The sequence below is a fragment of the Aspergillus pseudotamarii genome (assembly GCF_009193445.1).
Source record: "Aspergillus pseudotamarii strain CBS 117625 unplaced genomic scaffold BDV38scaffold_30, whole genome shotgun sequence".
Lineage (NCBI taxonomy): Eukaryota > Fungi > Ascomycota > Eurotiomycetes > Eurotiales > Aspergillaceae > Aspergillus > Aspergillus pseudotamarii.
Window position 1 is genome coordinate 194,440 of NW_022475044.1, and position 15,735 is coordinate 210,174.

The 15,735-nt window shown below is 51.0% G+C and overlaps 6 protein-coding genes across 6 annotated transcripts; 4 read left to right on the top strand and 2 right to left on the bottom strand.

The window, feature by feature from the left end:
• Positions 1-546: 546 nt before the first annotated feature.
• On the top strand, positions 547-2,489 carry BDV38DRAFT_99265 (uncharacterized protein). The gene is made up of 2 exons (XM_032064240.1): positions 547-986; positions 1,145-2,489. The coding sequence occupies exons 1-2, from the start codon at positions 854-856 to the stop codon at positions 2,371-2,373; spliced, it is 1,362 nt and encodes a 453-aa protein (XP_031913092.1). The 5' UTR covers positions 547-853; the 3' UTR covers positions 2,374-2,489.
• A 661-nt stretch (positions 2,490-3,150) lies between these two features.
• BDV38DRAFT_283419 (chaperonin-containing T-complex subunit CCT4) lies at positions 3,151-5,087 on the bottom strand (the record flags this gene model as incomplete). The annotated part of the gene is made up of 7 exons (XM_032060039.1): positions 3,151-4,002; positions 4,059-4,631; positions 4,679-4,708; positions 4,770-4,799; positions 4,854-4,876; positions 4,929-4,980; positions 5,040-5,087. 7 exons carry the CDS (start codon positions 5,085-5,087, stop codon positions 3,151-3,153), a joined length of 1,608 nt encoding a protein of 535 aa, XP_031913093.1.
• Positions 5,088-5,470: 383 nt separating this feature from the next.
• rpt1 (proteasome regulatory particle base subunit RPT1) lies at positions 5,471-6,959 on the top strand (the record flags this gene model as incomplete). Its single annotated transcript, XM_032060040.1, has 4 exons — positions 5,471-5,562; positions 5,632-5,746; positions 5,799-6,028; positions 6,080-6,959. 4 exons carry the CDS (start codon positions 5,471-5,473, stop codon positions 6,957-6,959), a joined length of 1,317 nt encoding a protein of 438 aa, XP_031913094.1.
• A 387-nt stretch (positions 6,960-7,346) lies between these two features.
• Positions 7,347-10,227, top strand: BDV38DRAFT_99395 (succinate dehydrogenase [ubiquinone] flavoprotein subunit). The gene is made up of 6 exons (XM_032064243.1): positions 7,347-7,774; positions 7,858-7,912; positions 7,975-8,048; positions 8,107-8,270; positions 8,329-9,717; positions 9,775-10,227. Exons 1-6 carry the CDS (start codon positions 7,733-7,735, stop codon positions 9,992-9,994), a joined length of 1,944 nt encoding a protein of 647 aa, XP_031913095.1. The 5' UTR covers positions 7,347-7,732; the 3' UTR covers positions 9,995-10,227.
• A 538-nt stretch (positions 10,228-10,765) lies between these two features.
• Positions 10,766-12,049, top strand: BDV38DRAFT_99355 (uncharacterized protein). The gene has a single exon (XM_032064242.1). The coding sequence runs from the start codon at positions 11,113-11,115 to the stop codon at positions 11,767-11,769; it is 657 nt and encodes a 218-aa protein (XP_031913096.1). The 5' UTR covers positions 10,766-11,112; the 3' UTR covers positions 11,770-12,049.
• A 1,901-nt stretch (positions 12,050-13,950) lies between these two features.
• BDV38DRAFT_99428 (argininosuccinate lyase ARG4) lies at positions 13,951-15,611 on the bottom strand. Its single transcript, XM_032064244.1, has 3 exons — positions 15,474-15,611; positions 14,570-15,400; positions 13,951-14,506 (listed from the first exon to the last, which is right to left on the bottom strand). The coding sequence occupies exons 1-3, from the start codon at positions 15,526-15,528 to the stop codon at positions 13,998-14,000; spliced, it is 1,395 nt and encodes a 464-aa protein (XP_031913097.1). The 5' UTR covers positions 15,529-15,611; the 3' UTR covers positions 13,951-13,997.
• Positions 15,612-15,735: the final 124 nt, after the last annotated feature.

Genomic DNA, 15,735 nt, shown 5'->3' on the forward strand with positions numbered 1-15,735 from the left:
GTGTTTTTTTCGTGATTGTTTTTTGTCGACATAAGTGTCAGTCCTCAAACCCGGTGTAAAAGAGAGGTATGAGGCTTTAGCCTTGGCAAACGCCAATATTGATTGTCAGGTAAGTGGCTCCCATGGACAGTTCCGGTCATTCTCAGCTTTGTTCCTCTTGCAGGCTTTCTTGCTGGTCTTTGCCGTTTGATCTCCTTTGGTGGCATTCCCGGATTGCTTTGGAGAGTCATTGTGGTCATTCCTTGGTCCTCTGCCGATGTCGGGTGAACTGTGAGTGGCTCCCGGTGGTGATCTGCTGATTGAACTTAAAAACCAGCACGAGGCAGTCAGCTGTGCGTCGACATCATTCTTTCCATATTGCCAGTACTTACTTCTCTTCTACTTCTCCCTCGACCAGCCAGTACTCCACGTCCTCATCTTCCCTACTCCCGCACATCTCAACCAACCAACCAACCACCTTGACTCGTCCTCTGTCAGGGTCGTGGTTTTGATGGGCGATGTGAACTAATTAAAGTGGTTAAATTGTGGTATCCGCTCCTGATAAGATAATCAGGCGCAAATAAACTCATCCATCAATCCACTTACTTGGTTTTCCCCACGCACTTCCCCCCACTTTCATACACTCACCCCCCTTCCTGGGCTTATGGTCAGTCTATCATTCTTGACCGCTTCGGACGGTTCCCTTACAGCCACAGGTGGTCTGATTATGTGGATGTGATATTGATCGGCAAACACCCCTCCTTCCCATCCACCTTCATCGACTTTATATTATATTCTTCGGGGCCTGTCTTCTCTGCCATCTCACCATTTTGATTTTCCCCCAATACTTCTGAGCGACCAGATACTCAACACTATGCAACCAAACCACTATGACCTGCTAAGTCAGGTGCAACCCGATGAGCCTCAACGAGCGCCACGAGACGCTCATCATCGGAATCCCTTCCTGTCACGTTCTCCATCTGGTGTCGCTCCCACGAGATCCGAAGGTAAGTACTTCGTTCTGGGACAAATAGACGTCCCCTTTACTTCGTTGTCCCCTCTCCTACAACTTCCTTACACGTACAACATGCATATCGTTACACCCCTTATTCCAGGCATCACCGTTTCTGTTATAACAATATGTACTCACTTCAGTATTACATAGACTCGTGGATCGAGGTCGCCTCGCAGCCATCCTCCTCGTCGCTTTCCTCCATTGCTACCAATGATGACATCATCACAACGGGTCTGCGTGTCGAGCAACATGGATCGAGAGCATACCATCACCGTAGTCGGCGACGGCGTCTGCAGCGCCTGGCTGCTGTCACAGCGGCGCAGGTTGACTATTCGTCCCGTGAACAAAGTAGTAGTCAAGACGAGTACGAGGAAAGTGAAAGTGAATCGGATCGCGTTATGACAAGTTCCAATGAAGACATGCCTCAGAGATCCCTTGGAGGTCCGCTATTAGCTCACCCTGGGCCTCCGTTGATGCCGGATAGTCCCTCAAGTGATGAGGATGATGCCTCAACAGCGCTGGGGATGCGGATCAGCTCATCCCCGTTTGTCCCGCAGCCAAATGTCTTCACCCATCCGCCAGCATCGGAGAACCCAGCCTGGACCAGGCCAGTTGAGAGGCGTCGTCCCCAGCCTAGCGAGGTATCGAATTCCAGCCGTCAAACTGCCATCCGACGGAACTCTCAAGCCAGCATAAGACCAGCTCGCAGGCAATCACAACAGCATAGCCCGTACAATATGATTTCACCGTCTTACCATGCAGACCACGATGCCGCCCTCCGCTCTAGTCTTTCCACCCTTCTTTCCTGTGCGGCCGCTGCACGGGGCCTGCCGAAATCTGATCCGCAACCTACCCCACCCTCGGGGCCTTCTCGAGCACAGCCTGCTTCGTTCCGACTGGTGTCGGAGTCAGTTGCAATGGGAGAACATATATCTGAAGAAGTGCCCACATCGGCTGTCGAGACTAATACATCCAGACGGCCCATGAACCCACCCGTGGCTACTTATTCACCACGCTCTTCTCCCTCCGCTCCGAAGGTGAGACGGCGGTCCAGTTCCCCGAGAGAACACCACGCCTCTGCATCTAGGAAGAATCGTCGAGCAACTACCGCAGACTCGACGGCTAGTCCTACGATAATGACTTGGGTTATCAGTGCTGGTGTCGTGGTTCTCTTCTCAGCAATCAGCTTCTCAGCAGGTTATGTGATTGGCCGTGAGGTCGGAAGGATGGAGGCAAGCACAGGGGTCGGGTCAGTCATGGGTGATGGCAACTTTTCTGGTGGCAGAACATCCGCGGCTTGTGGTCAAGAGGCCATCAAGGGAGGCTTGAAGCGGTTCCGATGGAGCTCTGGAGCTGCTGGATCAGGTGTGATTGCGTGAAATGCTTCGTATGAGAACGACAAGTGAACCAGATGGATCTAAAAGGTATTTATGAACCGAACGGGCGTTGGTTACGAGTTATCAATGATATGGTGTGACGAGAACTTGGGTGCACATATTTTTTCCCCGCCATTCTTTATATTTCTTTCTTTTGTTTGGGCAGTTCCTATACTATACTTTCTTTATCTCTCTTGTTGTTTGCATAGCAACCTCTTTTGATTATATCCAAGTGATGTATGGGCTGTCTCGGGGTGTCTTGGAGGAAAAGTTCCTGGCCGAGCTGTTCTTATTCCCTTTGATGTGCTTGTTGATCTTTGGCGTTATGGTCTGCCTGCGTTATAAGTTTCTCATGTGTCTTGCAGTCTATACCCTTTTCCCTTCATCACATTTGGGCGTAATGGTCCCTAGAAATGAATTCAGTTAACTATAGCACGTAGTTCCCATTAAGGTGACACTTTTGGCCAATTCCGACGTAAAGGTAAGATGGACACCACCGCATTGCTAAGCTCTGGAGGTATCAAAAAATGTAAACCATAAGGGACTGACTCTATGAAGCTGCTGCATGAAATATTGCGAGTGTTTTGACGTTAGCCTTTTGATATAGGGGGCTGTTAGCATGTACGATACATATGAAGCATATTATAATTCCCGGTAAGCAGCTAAGTAGGTATGTAGGTAGCTTAAATAATCATCTGATTTTGGAAGAATTACTCGTCATGATACAACCACTACCCTTTTCTATACATTCCACTTTTCAAGATTTATCCCCGCCGTAAATCACCTCGACAAGGCAATGTCGTCAATTCTCATGATCATCTTAACGGTCTCAGCAGCGAGTTCGATCGCGCTGGTGCTCACCAAAAGAGGTTGCAAAATGTTCTCCTCGGTGATATCGTCCTTCACACCGCCGCTGCGGATGCTGACACCGGCGTTGTGCTGACCTTGGGCGTGGCGGTGACGCAAGTCGGTAACCACCTTGATAGAGTTGAGACCGGCGTTCTCAGCCAGCGTGGTGGGGATGATTTCCATCGCATCCGCAAAGGCTTTCCAGCAGATAGCCTCTGTGCCGGTGAGCTCACGAGCGCGCTTTGCGAGGGCCTGAGCGACTTCGATTTCGGGTGCTCCACCACCGGCAATAAGGGCACGCTTCTTGACCAGGCAGCGGATAACACAGAGGGCGTCGTGCAGGGAACGCTCCGCCTCGTCCAAGATGAGGTTGTTGGCACCGCGAGCGACGATCGACACGGTCTGGTTGGTGGTAGGGGCGGACTTGATGCCGGTGATCTTCACATAGCGAGCCCCGGAGGAATGAACCTCCTCCACAAGGTCTGCAGTGCCCAGCTTGTCCTCGGTGAAAGAGTCAACGTTGGCGACGGGCTTGCAGCCAAGACTCTTGCACAGGAACTCAACTTCATCACGCTCGATGTCCTTGATGGCAAGGATCTTGAGACGAGAGAGGAAGTGGAGGGAGAGGTCGTTCACGGCATCGCGGAGAATGGATTTCTGAATGAGAAGGACGTTGCACTTCGTCTTCTGGATCTTCTTAACCATGTTGAGAAGGTACTGACGCTCCTCCTTGAGGATCTTGTCCATCTGGCGGTAGTCGTTCACGACAATCTGGTTTTCCATCTGTAGTTCATCTTCGTCAGCAATGCAAACACTATCTTTGAAGGGAATTAACCCACATCAGGCTTAGGTGGGCTAAGCTGGAACTGAATCAGACCTATCCGGGCCTTCTCGATTCTTGTGGGACCGCCACTGCTCTTGATGACGGACTGGTTCAACACCAAACCATCAACCATCTCACTGTCTTCAATTGTGCCGCCAACCTTCTTAACAATCCGGATATTCCTGAGGTCAACGTTCTCAGCAGTCTTAGGATCCACAACCTTCAGCACCGAATCAACGGCCATAGGGCCAAGGAGACCGGAGTGCTGCGAGACGATTTTCGATGAAAGAGATGTAGAGGCCGCCTGGAGGAGAGTGGAACGGTCGACCAAGCTGATTGGGCGGGACATGTTGTGAAGGATCTCGACGGCTGCGGCTGCAGCTCTTTGGAATGACTCCGAAATGACGGTGGGGTGGATGCCCTTGGACAAGAGACGCTCTGCGGCACCCAGCAAGCTTCCTGCGATTACGACAACCGATGTAGTTCCATCGCCAGCCTCAACATCCTGAGCAGCACTCAGGTCGACTAGCATCCGGGCTGCGGGGTGCATAACGCTCATATCCTTCAACATAGTGTTTCCATCGTTGGTCTGCGGGGGGTTAGCATCGATTGTTGGCTCGAGAATAGGATTCGTACGATAATCGTGTTGCCCTTGGGTGTTTGGATCTAGAATCGTATTAGCGACATATTCTTGGAGAGAGAAAGAGAGAGATAACGGAGGTCGTACCATTTTATCCATTCCTCTAGGTCCCAAAGACTAATTGATATGTTAGCCCCTCATTTGGGATGCATACTATTGCAACATCCATACCGTTCTGATGGCATCGGCGACGGCTGTTCTCATGTCAGCACCATACTCCCCATAGGTTCAGAACATAATCAATACCTCTAGCGGCCAGAATGTTGGACGTCCGCACTGCCATAGGCTTCTCCTTGTCCTGTCCGACTATTAGAACCCGTCCCACGCCAAGTATTTCTCTCTGCGACACGGACGCACCTTGAAGGTGTTATTGCCAGCGGCCCCCTGAGAGACTGCCGTAGCCATTTTGAAAGTTGTCTCTGATCCAAACACCGTACCGAAAATTGAAAATAAGAGGAAAGATGGGGGGGGTAATGTGACGAAGGAGATCCAGACCGTGGAGGCGGCTCTGGGAATTTCTTGTGCTGGTGTTGGGCTTGGCACCACTAGCGCCAACAGCTCGAACCGACCGCCGCAGCAACCTGGAGCTCACACCTGATTACTTCACTCACTCACTCACTCTCCTCCTCCTTCCGATCAAGCTCTCATCTCCCATTCATCGTCCTTTTCTATCCTTTCACGCTACCTTTACGTATATTACCGACTCTTGCTCTCTTACACTCTGTTCCTCTAAAACTCGATACACCCTTGTCCACTGTCTTATCGCCTCACAACTACTACCTCTCACCATGCCTAGCGCCACGGGAGAGAACTGGGAGAAGTACAAGAACTTCGCCGATGATGAAGAGCCGGAGAAGAAGATCACCCCTCTCACAGAATCGTAAGTGATACGGTGGCTCCATTGTGATGGTTGTTAGGTTTCCGGGGATAGATGGCTAAATATTGCTAGTGATATCCAAGTGCTGAAGACATATGGCGCCGCTCCCTATGCGAACGCCTTAAAGCAACTCGAGAAGCAGATTAAAGACAAGCAAGCAAGTGTAAACGAGAAGATCGGTGTCAAGGTAGTTCGACCGAGCTGTTATCAGCATGAACCTGCGTACCTGACATGTATAGGAATCCGACACTGGTCTTGCACCACCACACCTTTGGGATGTTGCTGCAGATAGGCAACGCATGGCAGAAGAGCAACCGTTGCAGGTAGCCCGCTGTACGAAGATTATTCAAGATGAGAAGGACTCGGACAAGAGCAAATATGTCATCAATGTGAAGCAAATCGCCAAGTTCGTTGTCAACCTAGGGGAGCGAGTGAGTCCGACAGATATTGAGGAGGGCATGCGGGTTGGGTAAGTTTACCGGCTTTCTATGGCCCGTTCTAGATCTAACTCTGTATCTAGTGTCGACCGGAATAAGTACCAAATTATGTTGCCTCTGCCTCCTAAGATCGACCCCAGCGTAACAATGATGACCGTTGAAGATAAGCCCGATGTGACATACGGAGATGTCGGTGGCTGCAAAGAACAGATTGAGAAGTTGCGAGAAGTCGTCGAGATGCCCCTCCTTTCCCCGGAGCGCTTTGTCAACCTTGGTATCGACCCACCAAAGGGTGCCCTTCTGTACGGACCTCCCGGTACTGGTAAGACTCTTTGCGCTCGAGCTGTGGCCAACCGAACCGACGCCACTTTCATCCGTGTCATTGGTAGCGAGCTAGTTCAGAAGTATGTCGGTGAAGGTGCCCGGATGGTTCGAGAGCTTTTCGAGATGGCAAGAACAAAGAAGGCATGCATTATTTTCTTCGACGAAATCGATGCCGTGGGTGGTGCACGTTTCGACGACGGTGCTGGTGGCGACAACGAAGTCCAGCGTACTATGTTGGAACTGATCACTCAACTCGATGGTTTCGATGCTCGTGGTAATATCAAGGTCATGTTCGCTACAAACCGGCCGTCGACGCTAGATCCTGCCCTGATGCGTCCTGGACGAATTGACCGCAAGATCGAGTTCTCGCTTCCGGATGTAGAGGGTCGTGCTAACATCCTTCGAATTCATGCCAAGAGCATGTCGGTGGAGAGGGACATTCGGTGGGAGTTGATCTCTCGGCTGTGCCCGAATGCCACAGGAGCTGAGCTCCGGAGTGTTGCAACAGAAGCCGGTATGTTCGCGATCCGGGCGCGACGAAAGGTTGCCACGGAGAAGGACTTCTTGGCGGCTGTGGACAAGGTGATCAAGGGCAACCTGAAGTTCAACTCGACGGCTACGTACATGCAGTATAATTAGATAACGCCTTTCTTCCCTCTACATCTTGGGCTACATTGCATGGTTGAATGGATGTGTATGATCAATTTTTTTTTAGCTAGTGGTTCATTCTACGAATGTTCTCATAATAGGAATTCGCATATAGATGTGATCCAATCTTCACTAACCTGAGGGAGCGAAGACAAGCAGATGAACCTGTCGCATATCCCTGCTGGTTCTCTTTGCCGCCAGCAGAAGATCACATGACTGGACCGGGTAATAGATTATCTCAGCAATGGATAGTTAACATTGTGTCATTCAGAGAGTAGCTCAATTCAGCACATAGGGAGAAGAATGCTGTAGTTGTCCCGCCAACCTCAGATTGAGAAAGGCAATAAAAATTGAACGCTTCCCCGTCCGTGTCAAGACCAGCTACTCTCCGTTGTACCGTCTGTCTCCGGGATTCTTCGCTGCTGCCGGGTTAAAAGAAGACCGGCCACGTGCCTTGAGATCCTCGGCCAATGAGAAAACGCCGGCTGCCCGAGGTGATTACCACTGCGTGTATTCTCATTGGCAGTCTCGGCCCCGGTCCTCCCCGTCGGCAAGTGAGAAAAGGCTTATGTCAGCCAGGAATTCGGCCCAGCAGAACCGACGATCCAAAAGTGCTGCTTTGCGAGCACCACCACCACCGTTGACTTCAAGACTCTCCTCTCCCTATCTTTGTGCTGCTTCCTTCTCCCCCCTCCCCCCCCTTTTTAACTACACCCTTTCTTCGGCTCATTAGAGAAGTGTTTCTTTTCTTTTGACCCGTCATCATGAGCTCCCTGAGCTTGCGGAGCCTAGCTCCCGCATCCAAGGTCAGTTAGCCGACGGTCTCTTCAGGACCCTTAAGCGCCATCGTCCCCTCTGTTTACATATACTGACATAGCGGATTGCGCAGATTTCTCGTGCCTTGAGGGATCAGAGACGTCTTTTCTCCTCAACCCGGCCTGCAGGTACGCATTGGAGGTCGCGAGAATTGTCTATGCCTTGATTTACTGACCCGTCTCTCCACAAGCCCGGATTTTTGGCAGCAACCCATTGCGCGCGAGGGAAGCCACCGGCGCTATCGCCGAGAAGTACCCGATCATTGTAAGTCTATATAACAATGACTACACCAAATGATCTAGCGCTCTGACTGTTTTGACAGGACCACGAGTACGATGCTGTCGTCGTCGGTGCTGGAGGTGCTGGTCTTCGTGCCGCCTTCGGTCTTGCGGAAGCCGGTTTTAACACTGCCTGTGTCTCGAAGCTCTTCCCTACAAGAAGTCACACTGTTGCTGCCCAGGGTGGTATCAACGCTGCTCTTGGAAAGTAGGTCATCCCTTGGTGAGCGTGTCAATAGCAGTTGCGCTAAGTCTATACACTATAGCATGCACGAGGACGACTGGAGATGGCACATGTACGACACTGTGAAGGGTTCTGACTGGCTCGGAGACCAGGATGCCATTCACTACATGACCAGAGAAGCCCCCGCCAGTGTTCGTGAGCTCGAGGGCTACGGATGCCCCTTCTCTCGTACCGAGGACGGCCGTATCTACCAGCGTGCCTTCGGTGGTCAGTCCAAGGAATTCGGAAAGGGTGGCCAGGCCTACCGTTGCTGTGCTGCCGCTGATCGTACTGGTCACGCTCTTCTTCACACTCTCTACGGACAGTCCCTGCGTCACAACACCAACTACTTCATCGAATACTTCGCCCTTGACCTGCTAATGGAAGATGGTGAGTGCCGCGGTATCATTGCCTACAACCAGGAGGATGGTACTCTGCACCGTTTCAAGGCCCACCATACCGTCCTGGCCACTGGTGGATACGGACGTGCCTACTTCAGCTGCACTTCTGCCCACACTTGCACTGGTGATGGTATGGCCATGGTTGCCCGTGCTGGTCTTCCCAACCAAGATCTCGAATTCGTTCAGTTCCACCCCACAGGTATCTACGGCGCTGGATGTCTGATCACCGAGGGTTCTCGTGGTGAGGGTGGTTACCTGCTTAACTCCGAGGGTGAGCGTTTCATGGAGCGTTACGCTCCTACCGCCAAGGATTTGGCTTCTCGTGATGTCGTTTCTCGTTCCATGACCCTGGAAATTCGCGAGGGCCGTGGTGTTGGTCCTGAGAAGGATCACATCTACCTTCAGCTGAGCCACTTGCCCGCTGAGCTCTTGCACGAGCGTCTGCCCGGTATCTCCGAAACCGCTTCCATTTTCGCTGGTGTCGACGTGACTAAGCAGCCTATCCCCGTCTTGCCCACCGTCCATTACAACATGGGTGGTATCCCTACCAAGTACACTGGTGAAGTCCTGACCCAGGATGAGAACGGTGCCGACAAGGTTGTTCCTGGTCTGTACGCTTGCGGTGAAGCCGCTTGTGTGTCCGTCCACGGTGCCAACCGTCTTGGTGCCAACTCTCTTCTGGATCTGGTCGTTTTCGGTCGCGCTGTTTCTCACCGTGTCCGTGACATTGCCACCCCTGGCCAGCCTCACCGTGAGCTGAGCTCCGACGCCGGTGCTCAGTCCATCAAGGATCTCGACTTCGCTCGTACTGCGGACGGCCCCAAGTCGACTTTCGACATCCGTAACGCTATGCAGAAGGCCATGCAGACTGACGTCAGCGTCTTCCGTACTCAGGAGAGTTTGGATGAGGGTGTCGCCAAGGTCACTGAGATCGACCAGTTGTACGACCAGGTCGGTACCAAGGACCGCAGCATGATCTGGAACTCTGACCTCGTGGAAACCCTTGAACTCCGCAACCTTTTGACCTGCGCGTATGTATTACCCTGAAGTATCTGACAAACAGAATAGCTGACCACAAGATGATATAGCACCCAAACCGCTGTTGCCGCCGCTAACCGTAAGGAGTCTCGTGGTGCTCACGCCCGTGAGGACTACCCCGACCGTGATGACGAGAACTGGATGAAGCACACTCTCACATGGCAGAAGACTCCCCACGGCAAGATCGACCTGGGCTACCGTGCCGTCGAGCACAACACCCTGGATGAGAAGGAGTGCAAGCCGGTGCCACCCTTCAAGCGTGTCTACTAAGCGTGTCACTCAAGTGTGATCCGATGGAGAGGTGTATTTAGAGGAGGGGTCGTTTTAGTGGAGGTAAAATAGCGTCACGAAAATCTGGCAGTGTTTATTTCCTGTGTGTTTATATGTGTATATCCAATTTCCCAGGCGATGAGTTCGGTGTACTCACGTTGTATTGTTATTTTATAGCCCTTTATTACCGATCATACAATTGGAGTTTTCTTTTGTGTTGCAAATTTCGTTTTGAACTGAGAGGCATAGGTCTCCAAGTTTTTCTCAAGATGCTACTGGGTCGATTAGGGTTGGCTCAATACCGTGACTTCCCAAGCTATTAAAGTTTCTAGTGTAAGGGGCTCCTTTAGCTTTCGATGTGAACCTATCGTCAGTTTGGCCCAATCAACAACATGCCCAGGAGAACATTTGATTGATCAATTGAATGTCATGGGGGAGACATGAAGTCTGATTCTTTTGTCCACCCTGTGGATCTATCAGGTAAACCAAAAAAACAAAGAACCCAGGAACAGCCACACCCATATCTGGCATAGAACTGAACGCTGACAAGGTAACAAAGCAAAAAGAGTTCCCAACTCCGTTCTCAATCATTCAAACTCCCAGTTAAAACAAAGTCTTTACGGCCCAAATGAACGTACGGATCGATCCGGTTTTGTGGTTCTATCAGAAGTCATCATAACTGCCATTTCTCCACACCCCCGAAGGGGAACAGCACCTGTGTCCAGGAATTGAGCCTTGTGGACGGTCAGGTTTCTTACCTGTCCTACGCATGTATACCGAGGCCCTGCATGGATAGTAATCGCATTGGACCACATGGATCTGCCAAGTCGTATAGCAAACAAAGGCGCAGAATCCTGCCCAATACGCACAACGTCTAGCCTTCTTAGTCTAGACAGTGTGGATATTATGGGTGCACATTGAGTGACGGTGATCTTGGAGTACTCATCTCTTTTCAGGCCCGGGTCTTGAATAATAGACACCCGGTGCTCCGTGGAAGGCGAGTCGTCTGGCTCGCCTTAGGAAATTCCCATCACCTCTGTTTTCTCATGTTTTTTTAGGGTTTAGAATCCTTACAGGCATATATTGCTTGTTTCTATAGTCAATATTCTATCCTCACTATGAGCCACCAGTGCTCCGGTCAGAAGCGGTGGTATGTCTGCTCTCAAGGCCCTTTCCAGGGATGTTGCTCTGTCGACCCATGTTCTGCTGGTGGTGTTTGTCCGGACGATGATAACACGACAACGGATACCACTACCAGCACGTCTACAAAGATCCATGCTGTGACACCCACGAACCCAGTATCTTCGAAACAGTCCACCTTTGAAACCAGCATAGCTACGACTAGTCATCTTGAAACCACCAGTACTCCCGGGACCACCGCCGCTTCTACATCCAGCACATCACCCATCAGTACTGACACCGGTACGAGCGCTGCCGACAATGTCAATGCCGATGCGGAAACCGGCCATGAAACGCCCGTTGCGTCTATCATAGGAGGAGTGATAGGGGGCATCGCATTTCTCATACTCTTTGCTATTGCCTTGTTTTTCGTCTATCGCAAACGCAAGAAGCGTGTAAGGCGACTCACCTCCCTTCGCAGTCCTCTCACTGATATCTTCAAGGAAACGACATTTGATACCGACAACAAATCACCACAGAATGACCCAACGAGTACAGAACAAGTCAGACACGGTACACAAACAAAGACCCCTTCCTATCCCCCTCTACACCTAGTATACACACACACAGAGAGAGAGAGAGAGCGCGCAAACTAACCAACACCAACCAGCACCATCAAAGAAAGAAAAAGCAGAAACCAACTCTCTCCTCACTCCTACCGATTACTCCACCAACGGTACCACCCCCATCTCACCAACGTCCACCGCAGCCGAACTAGACGCATTCCACCTCTACCCTCCCCAAAAACCCTACACCCTATTCACGCACCCAAACGCCTCAACCCCCGAGCTCAGCGACACAGGAGTCTACACTCCCCGCGCCGAACTACCAGCACAGCCCACCCGAGAACTTATAAACATCCCACCGCACCAACGCCAGTCTTCAAATCAGTCGGTCCCTACACGCGCCGAACTGCCAGCCCAACCCTGCAGGGAGTTGATCAACGTTCCGTACCACCGACGTCAGCAACCTGCTACACCCCCAATGACACCACCACGGGAACAGGTAGAGGAGTCTACGACACCTGCCAATTCGCCGCCGGTCATCACTACCGATGGCGTAGTCCTATCTGCGAACTTTGATACTTCTGCTTCGGAGCAAAATGGTCTCCCTACTCATGGCCTGGCTAGTTCCCATGCTATGAGTTTTATGGATTATGATACTGCAAGGAAGTCGATGCGATCGACCCATCGACCAGAGTGGGTGGCTAATCCTGGAGAGGTACAGACTGACAAGCCCAATGGAGAAAAGCATTCAAAAGGCCCCAAATAATAGTAATACTTTCTCTTCTTCCCCCATTTATTTCCCCTTGTGTAGGACTGGGTATGTTTTACTTTACTTCGGGGTGTTTGACTTTGCGGGGTTCATCTCTGCATGTACAGAGTATGTATTTATGATATCCATCAATCTTTCTCTCGTTTACTCTATGACCCGGGAGAAAAGACAGAAGAAAGTCCTCGATTGTGAGCTCGTCACTCATCCAGACTCTCGAATCCACTCTATAGCCAATCTCACCCTAGGAACTAAGAGTACCTCGCATGGAATACTGGTGGGGCTGTGACGAACACAGCAGTGAAGTGAATGGAAGGGAAACGGTCCCCAGGAATTAACAGACATCCAAGTTCCGAATTCTTATGTCCAGGTCAGTTGCAGAGCATGTAAAAAGGATATGACACATCGTCAGCCAAGGAAACTTGAAGGATGAGAGATAGCGCTCACAAGTATCATCAAAGGCCAGAGATAAATGTATACAAGCTACCCCGAGCGATCATCTCCGTTGCAGAAAGTTTCCGGCAATGCCTTAGCTGAAAGATGTGTCATTGAAACAGGGATCTTCTTGACCGCCATCTTGTTGCGGAGTCGGAAAAGACCTGGTCAAGGCATGACGATACATTCTGCAGGCTTGGGCCACGTATTTACTTTCTGTTCGTTGACGTAACGAAGAGAACTCTGCAGGGTTGCGATCTACATCTGCGTGATAGATGGATTCTTTGGAATGTTGCGGTCTGCACAAGCATGGACGCGTATAAAGTTTCTTGAGTATGTACAGGAGCGGGGAATTACTCTGTATATTCAGTAGATTGTCGATTGATCACTGCTCCTTCTTCGAAAAAGGATAAACGCCTCCAGGGATATCCGGGAAAATGTTGGATAACCTTGAGCCAGTTGTAAGATTCCTCGCACACTATCAAGGTGACAAGTATGTGAACGGATGGGCCGCACTGTGGGATAAGGGCGACTGCCTTGACTAGGATAAAAGGTTTCCCAACCCAGCATTAGAAGATACGGGATTCAAGTGTACTCACTCTGCGTTTGGCAGTTTTTCTGTGACCCGGATCCATCGCTCTGCCCCAGATGGACTCTGCGACAAACTCAGCTTCTTGTCCTCAATGGCCATCTAGTCTGCCGCGAATATCCGAGGCAAAGGAATCCCTCCGAAATGGGACCACTGTGGACTGCATTATCCGAAGATTTCTGGAAGCACCTCACGCAGCCAGGAGAGGATGTATTCAACTCCAAGGACAGCCCGAATGGCAACGGGCTTGTACAGGTAGCACATTGGCAGCCAGACCGCACACACGAGAACGGAAAGGATGCCAATGGTAATATTCAGGATCGCGTTGCCATCTGGTGTCGGCGCGACACGGCTAGAGAATGCTTTGCAAAGATTGCTAAGGCTAAGCTGCGGTACTGCTGCCAAGAGTTCCAAGAGTTCCAAGAAAAAGATTGATTGAAAACCTTATGTATTAGAATATGTATATACCAGATATTATCATCTTGCTACTTTTTTTAATATGGCCCGAAATGGTAAATGACTGCGCACTCACAGTAGGCTCCTCAGAACAGAGGTCTGCTCCAAGACAGCCCGCCGACTAGTGCCGCCGACAGCATCCTTCAACTCCACTGCACGCTCATAATCCAGACAGGTGCGCACATCTTCATCGAAGCGGGCATCAACTGTCTTCAGTTGCTCGAGGGAAAGTGTATCCATGGGAATGCTGGTCTTCTCCGCCAGGGCAACAACACGACCAGAGATATGGTGACCCTCACGGAAAGGGACACCCTTGCGAACCAGATAGTCGGCAATCTCGGTAGCAAGCATTTCCGGTGCCAAGGCAGCCGTCATCTTCTCAGGAATAACGGTAAGAGTCGACAGCACTCCAGTTGCGATCTGGATACTGTCGCTAACAGTCTTGATGTGATCGAGGAGGGGTTCGATGCTCTCCTGCAAATCCTTATTGTAGGTAGTGGGAAGACCCTTGATCGTCATCATCAGACCAGCCATTTGGCCAAAGGCTCGACCGGCCTTTCCGCGCAGAAGCTCCAGGCTGTCTGTTTTCTGTCAGCGATCACTTTGTTTGATGAAACATAAGGAGCAAAGGGTATTAGACTTACCTGCATTCTTCTTCTGAGGCATCAACGATGAGCCGGTGGAGTAAGCATCAGACAAGCGAACAAAGCCGAATTCCAAGCTGCTGTAGATGATCAGATCCTCGGCCCAGCGAGAGATCTTGAGCATGAAGGAGCTACCCCACTGCATAGTCTCCATGGCGAAGTCACGGTCGGCGACAGTATTCATGGAGTTGTACAGCAGGCCCTCAAAGCCCAGCTCCTTGGCCATTGCCTCACGGTCAATGTTGAAAGGGTTGCCTGCAAGAGCACCGGTACCAAGGGGACTACGGTTGACACGCTTGGTGACTTCACGGAGGCGCTGCAGCTCGCTGGCAAAAGCCGTAGCGTGCGACAAAATCCAGTGGCTCCACCGGACTGGCTGGGCCTTTTGCAAATGGGTATAACCTGGCATGAGGTAGTCGAGCTCGGCCTCTGCACGAGAGATCGAAACCTTGATGAGATCGCACAGGATGCTGTCCAGCCTGCGCAGCTCATCCCGCAACCACAGCCGCATGTCAGTCGCAACTTGTTCGTTGCGGGACCGACCGGTGTGCAACTTGCCTCCAATCTCCTTGCCAATGATTTCTGATAGTCGACGCTCATTTGCGGTGTGGATATCTTCGTCGTTTTCCTTGACGGCGAATGTGTTGGTGCTCCATTCCTCGGCAATCTGCTTGAAGCCACGCTCAATCTCGGAGAACTCTTGCTCCGTGAGGATACCAGTCTTCACATTGGCTCGAGCAAAAGCAATTGAGCCGGCAATGTCTTGTTTCCAAAAGATGCGGTCATAGGGCAGGGACTGGTTGTATTGAACCATGAGGGGGTCGAGGCCCTCTGAATAACACTAGGCATCAGTATCTCAAACCTGGGTACAGTGGACAGTCTAATAGAATACGGGTGTACTCACGGGTGAATCGACCTCCCCAGAGCATATTCTCAGCGACAGCCTTAGGACCGCTCATTTTGTATCTTGGGTAGCAGAAGTTTAGGAAAATTGAAAGAGAAAGAGTTGCAATTGATGGAAACGGGACTTTATCTCGGGAGTTCCTTTAGACGATGATTCATCCAATGATTCACCGCGGGGTTGCGACATCGGGGACCTAGTCCGTATCCGGTAAGGTGTATTGGCTATGCCCAAAGAGGAAGTTGAAAGTCAGAGTCATACTTTG

Coding starts and splice junctions, on each gene's coding strand:
- BDV38DRAFT_99355 (XM_032064242.1), top strand. CDS start 11,113: ATGAGCCACCAGTGCTCCGGTCAGAAGCGGTGGTATGTCTGCTCTCAA.
- BDV38DRAFT_99395 (XM_032064243.1), top strand. CDS start 7,733: ATGAGCTCCCTGAGCTTGCGGAGCCTAGCTCCCGCATCCAAG. Junction 7,775..7,857: donor GCCTAGCTCCCGCATCCAAG/GTCAGTTAGCCG, acceptor CGGATTGCGCAG/ATTTCTCGTGCCTTGAGGGA. Junction 9,718..9,774: donor CGCAACCTTTTGACCTGCGC/GTATGTATTACC, acceptor AAGATGATATAG/CACCCAAACCGCTGTTGCCG.
- BDV38DRAFT_99428 (XM_032064244.1), bottom strand. CDS start 15,528: ATGAGCGGTCCTAAGGCTGTCGCTGAGAATATGCTCTGGGGAGGTCGA. Junction 15,401..15,473: donor CTGGGGAGGTCGATTCACCC/GTGAGTACACCC, acceptor AGTGTTATTCAG/AGGGCCTCGACCCCCTCATG. Junction 14,507..14,569: donor GCCTCAGAAGAAGAATGCAG/GTAAGTCTAATA, acceptor GACAGAAAACAG/ACAGCCTGGAGCTTCTGCGC.
- BDV38DRAFT_99265 (XM_032064240.1), top strand. CDS start 854: ATGCAACCAAACCACTATGACCTGCTAAGTCAGGTGCAACCCGATGAG. Junction 987..1,144: donor CGCTCCCACGAGATCCGAAG/GTAAGTACTTCG, acceptor AGTATTACATAG/ACTCGTGGATCGAGGTCGCC.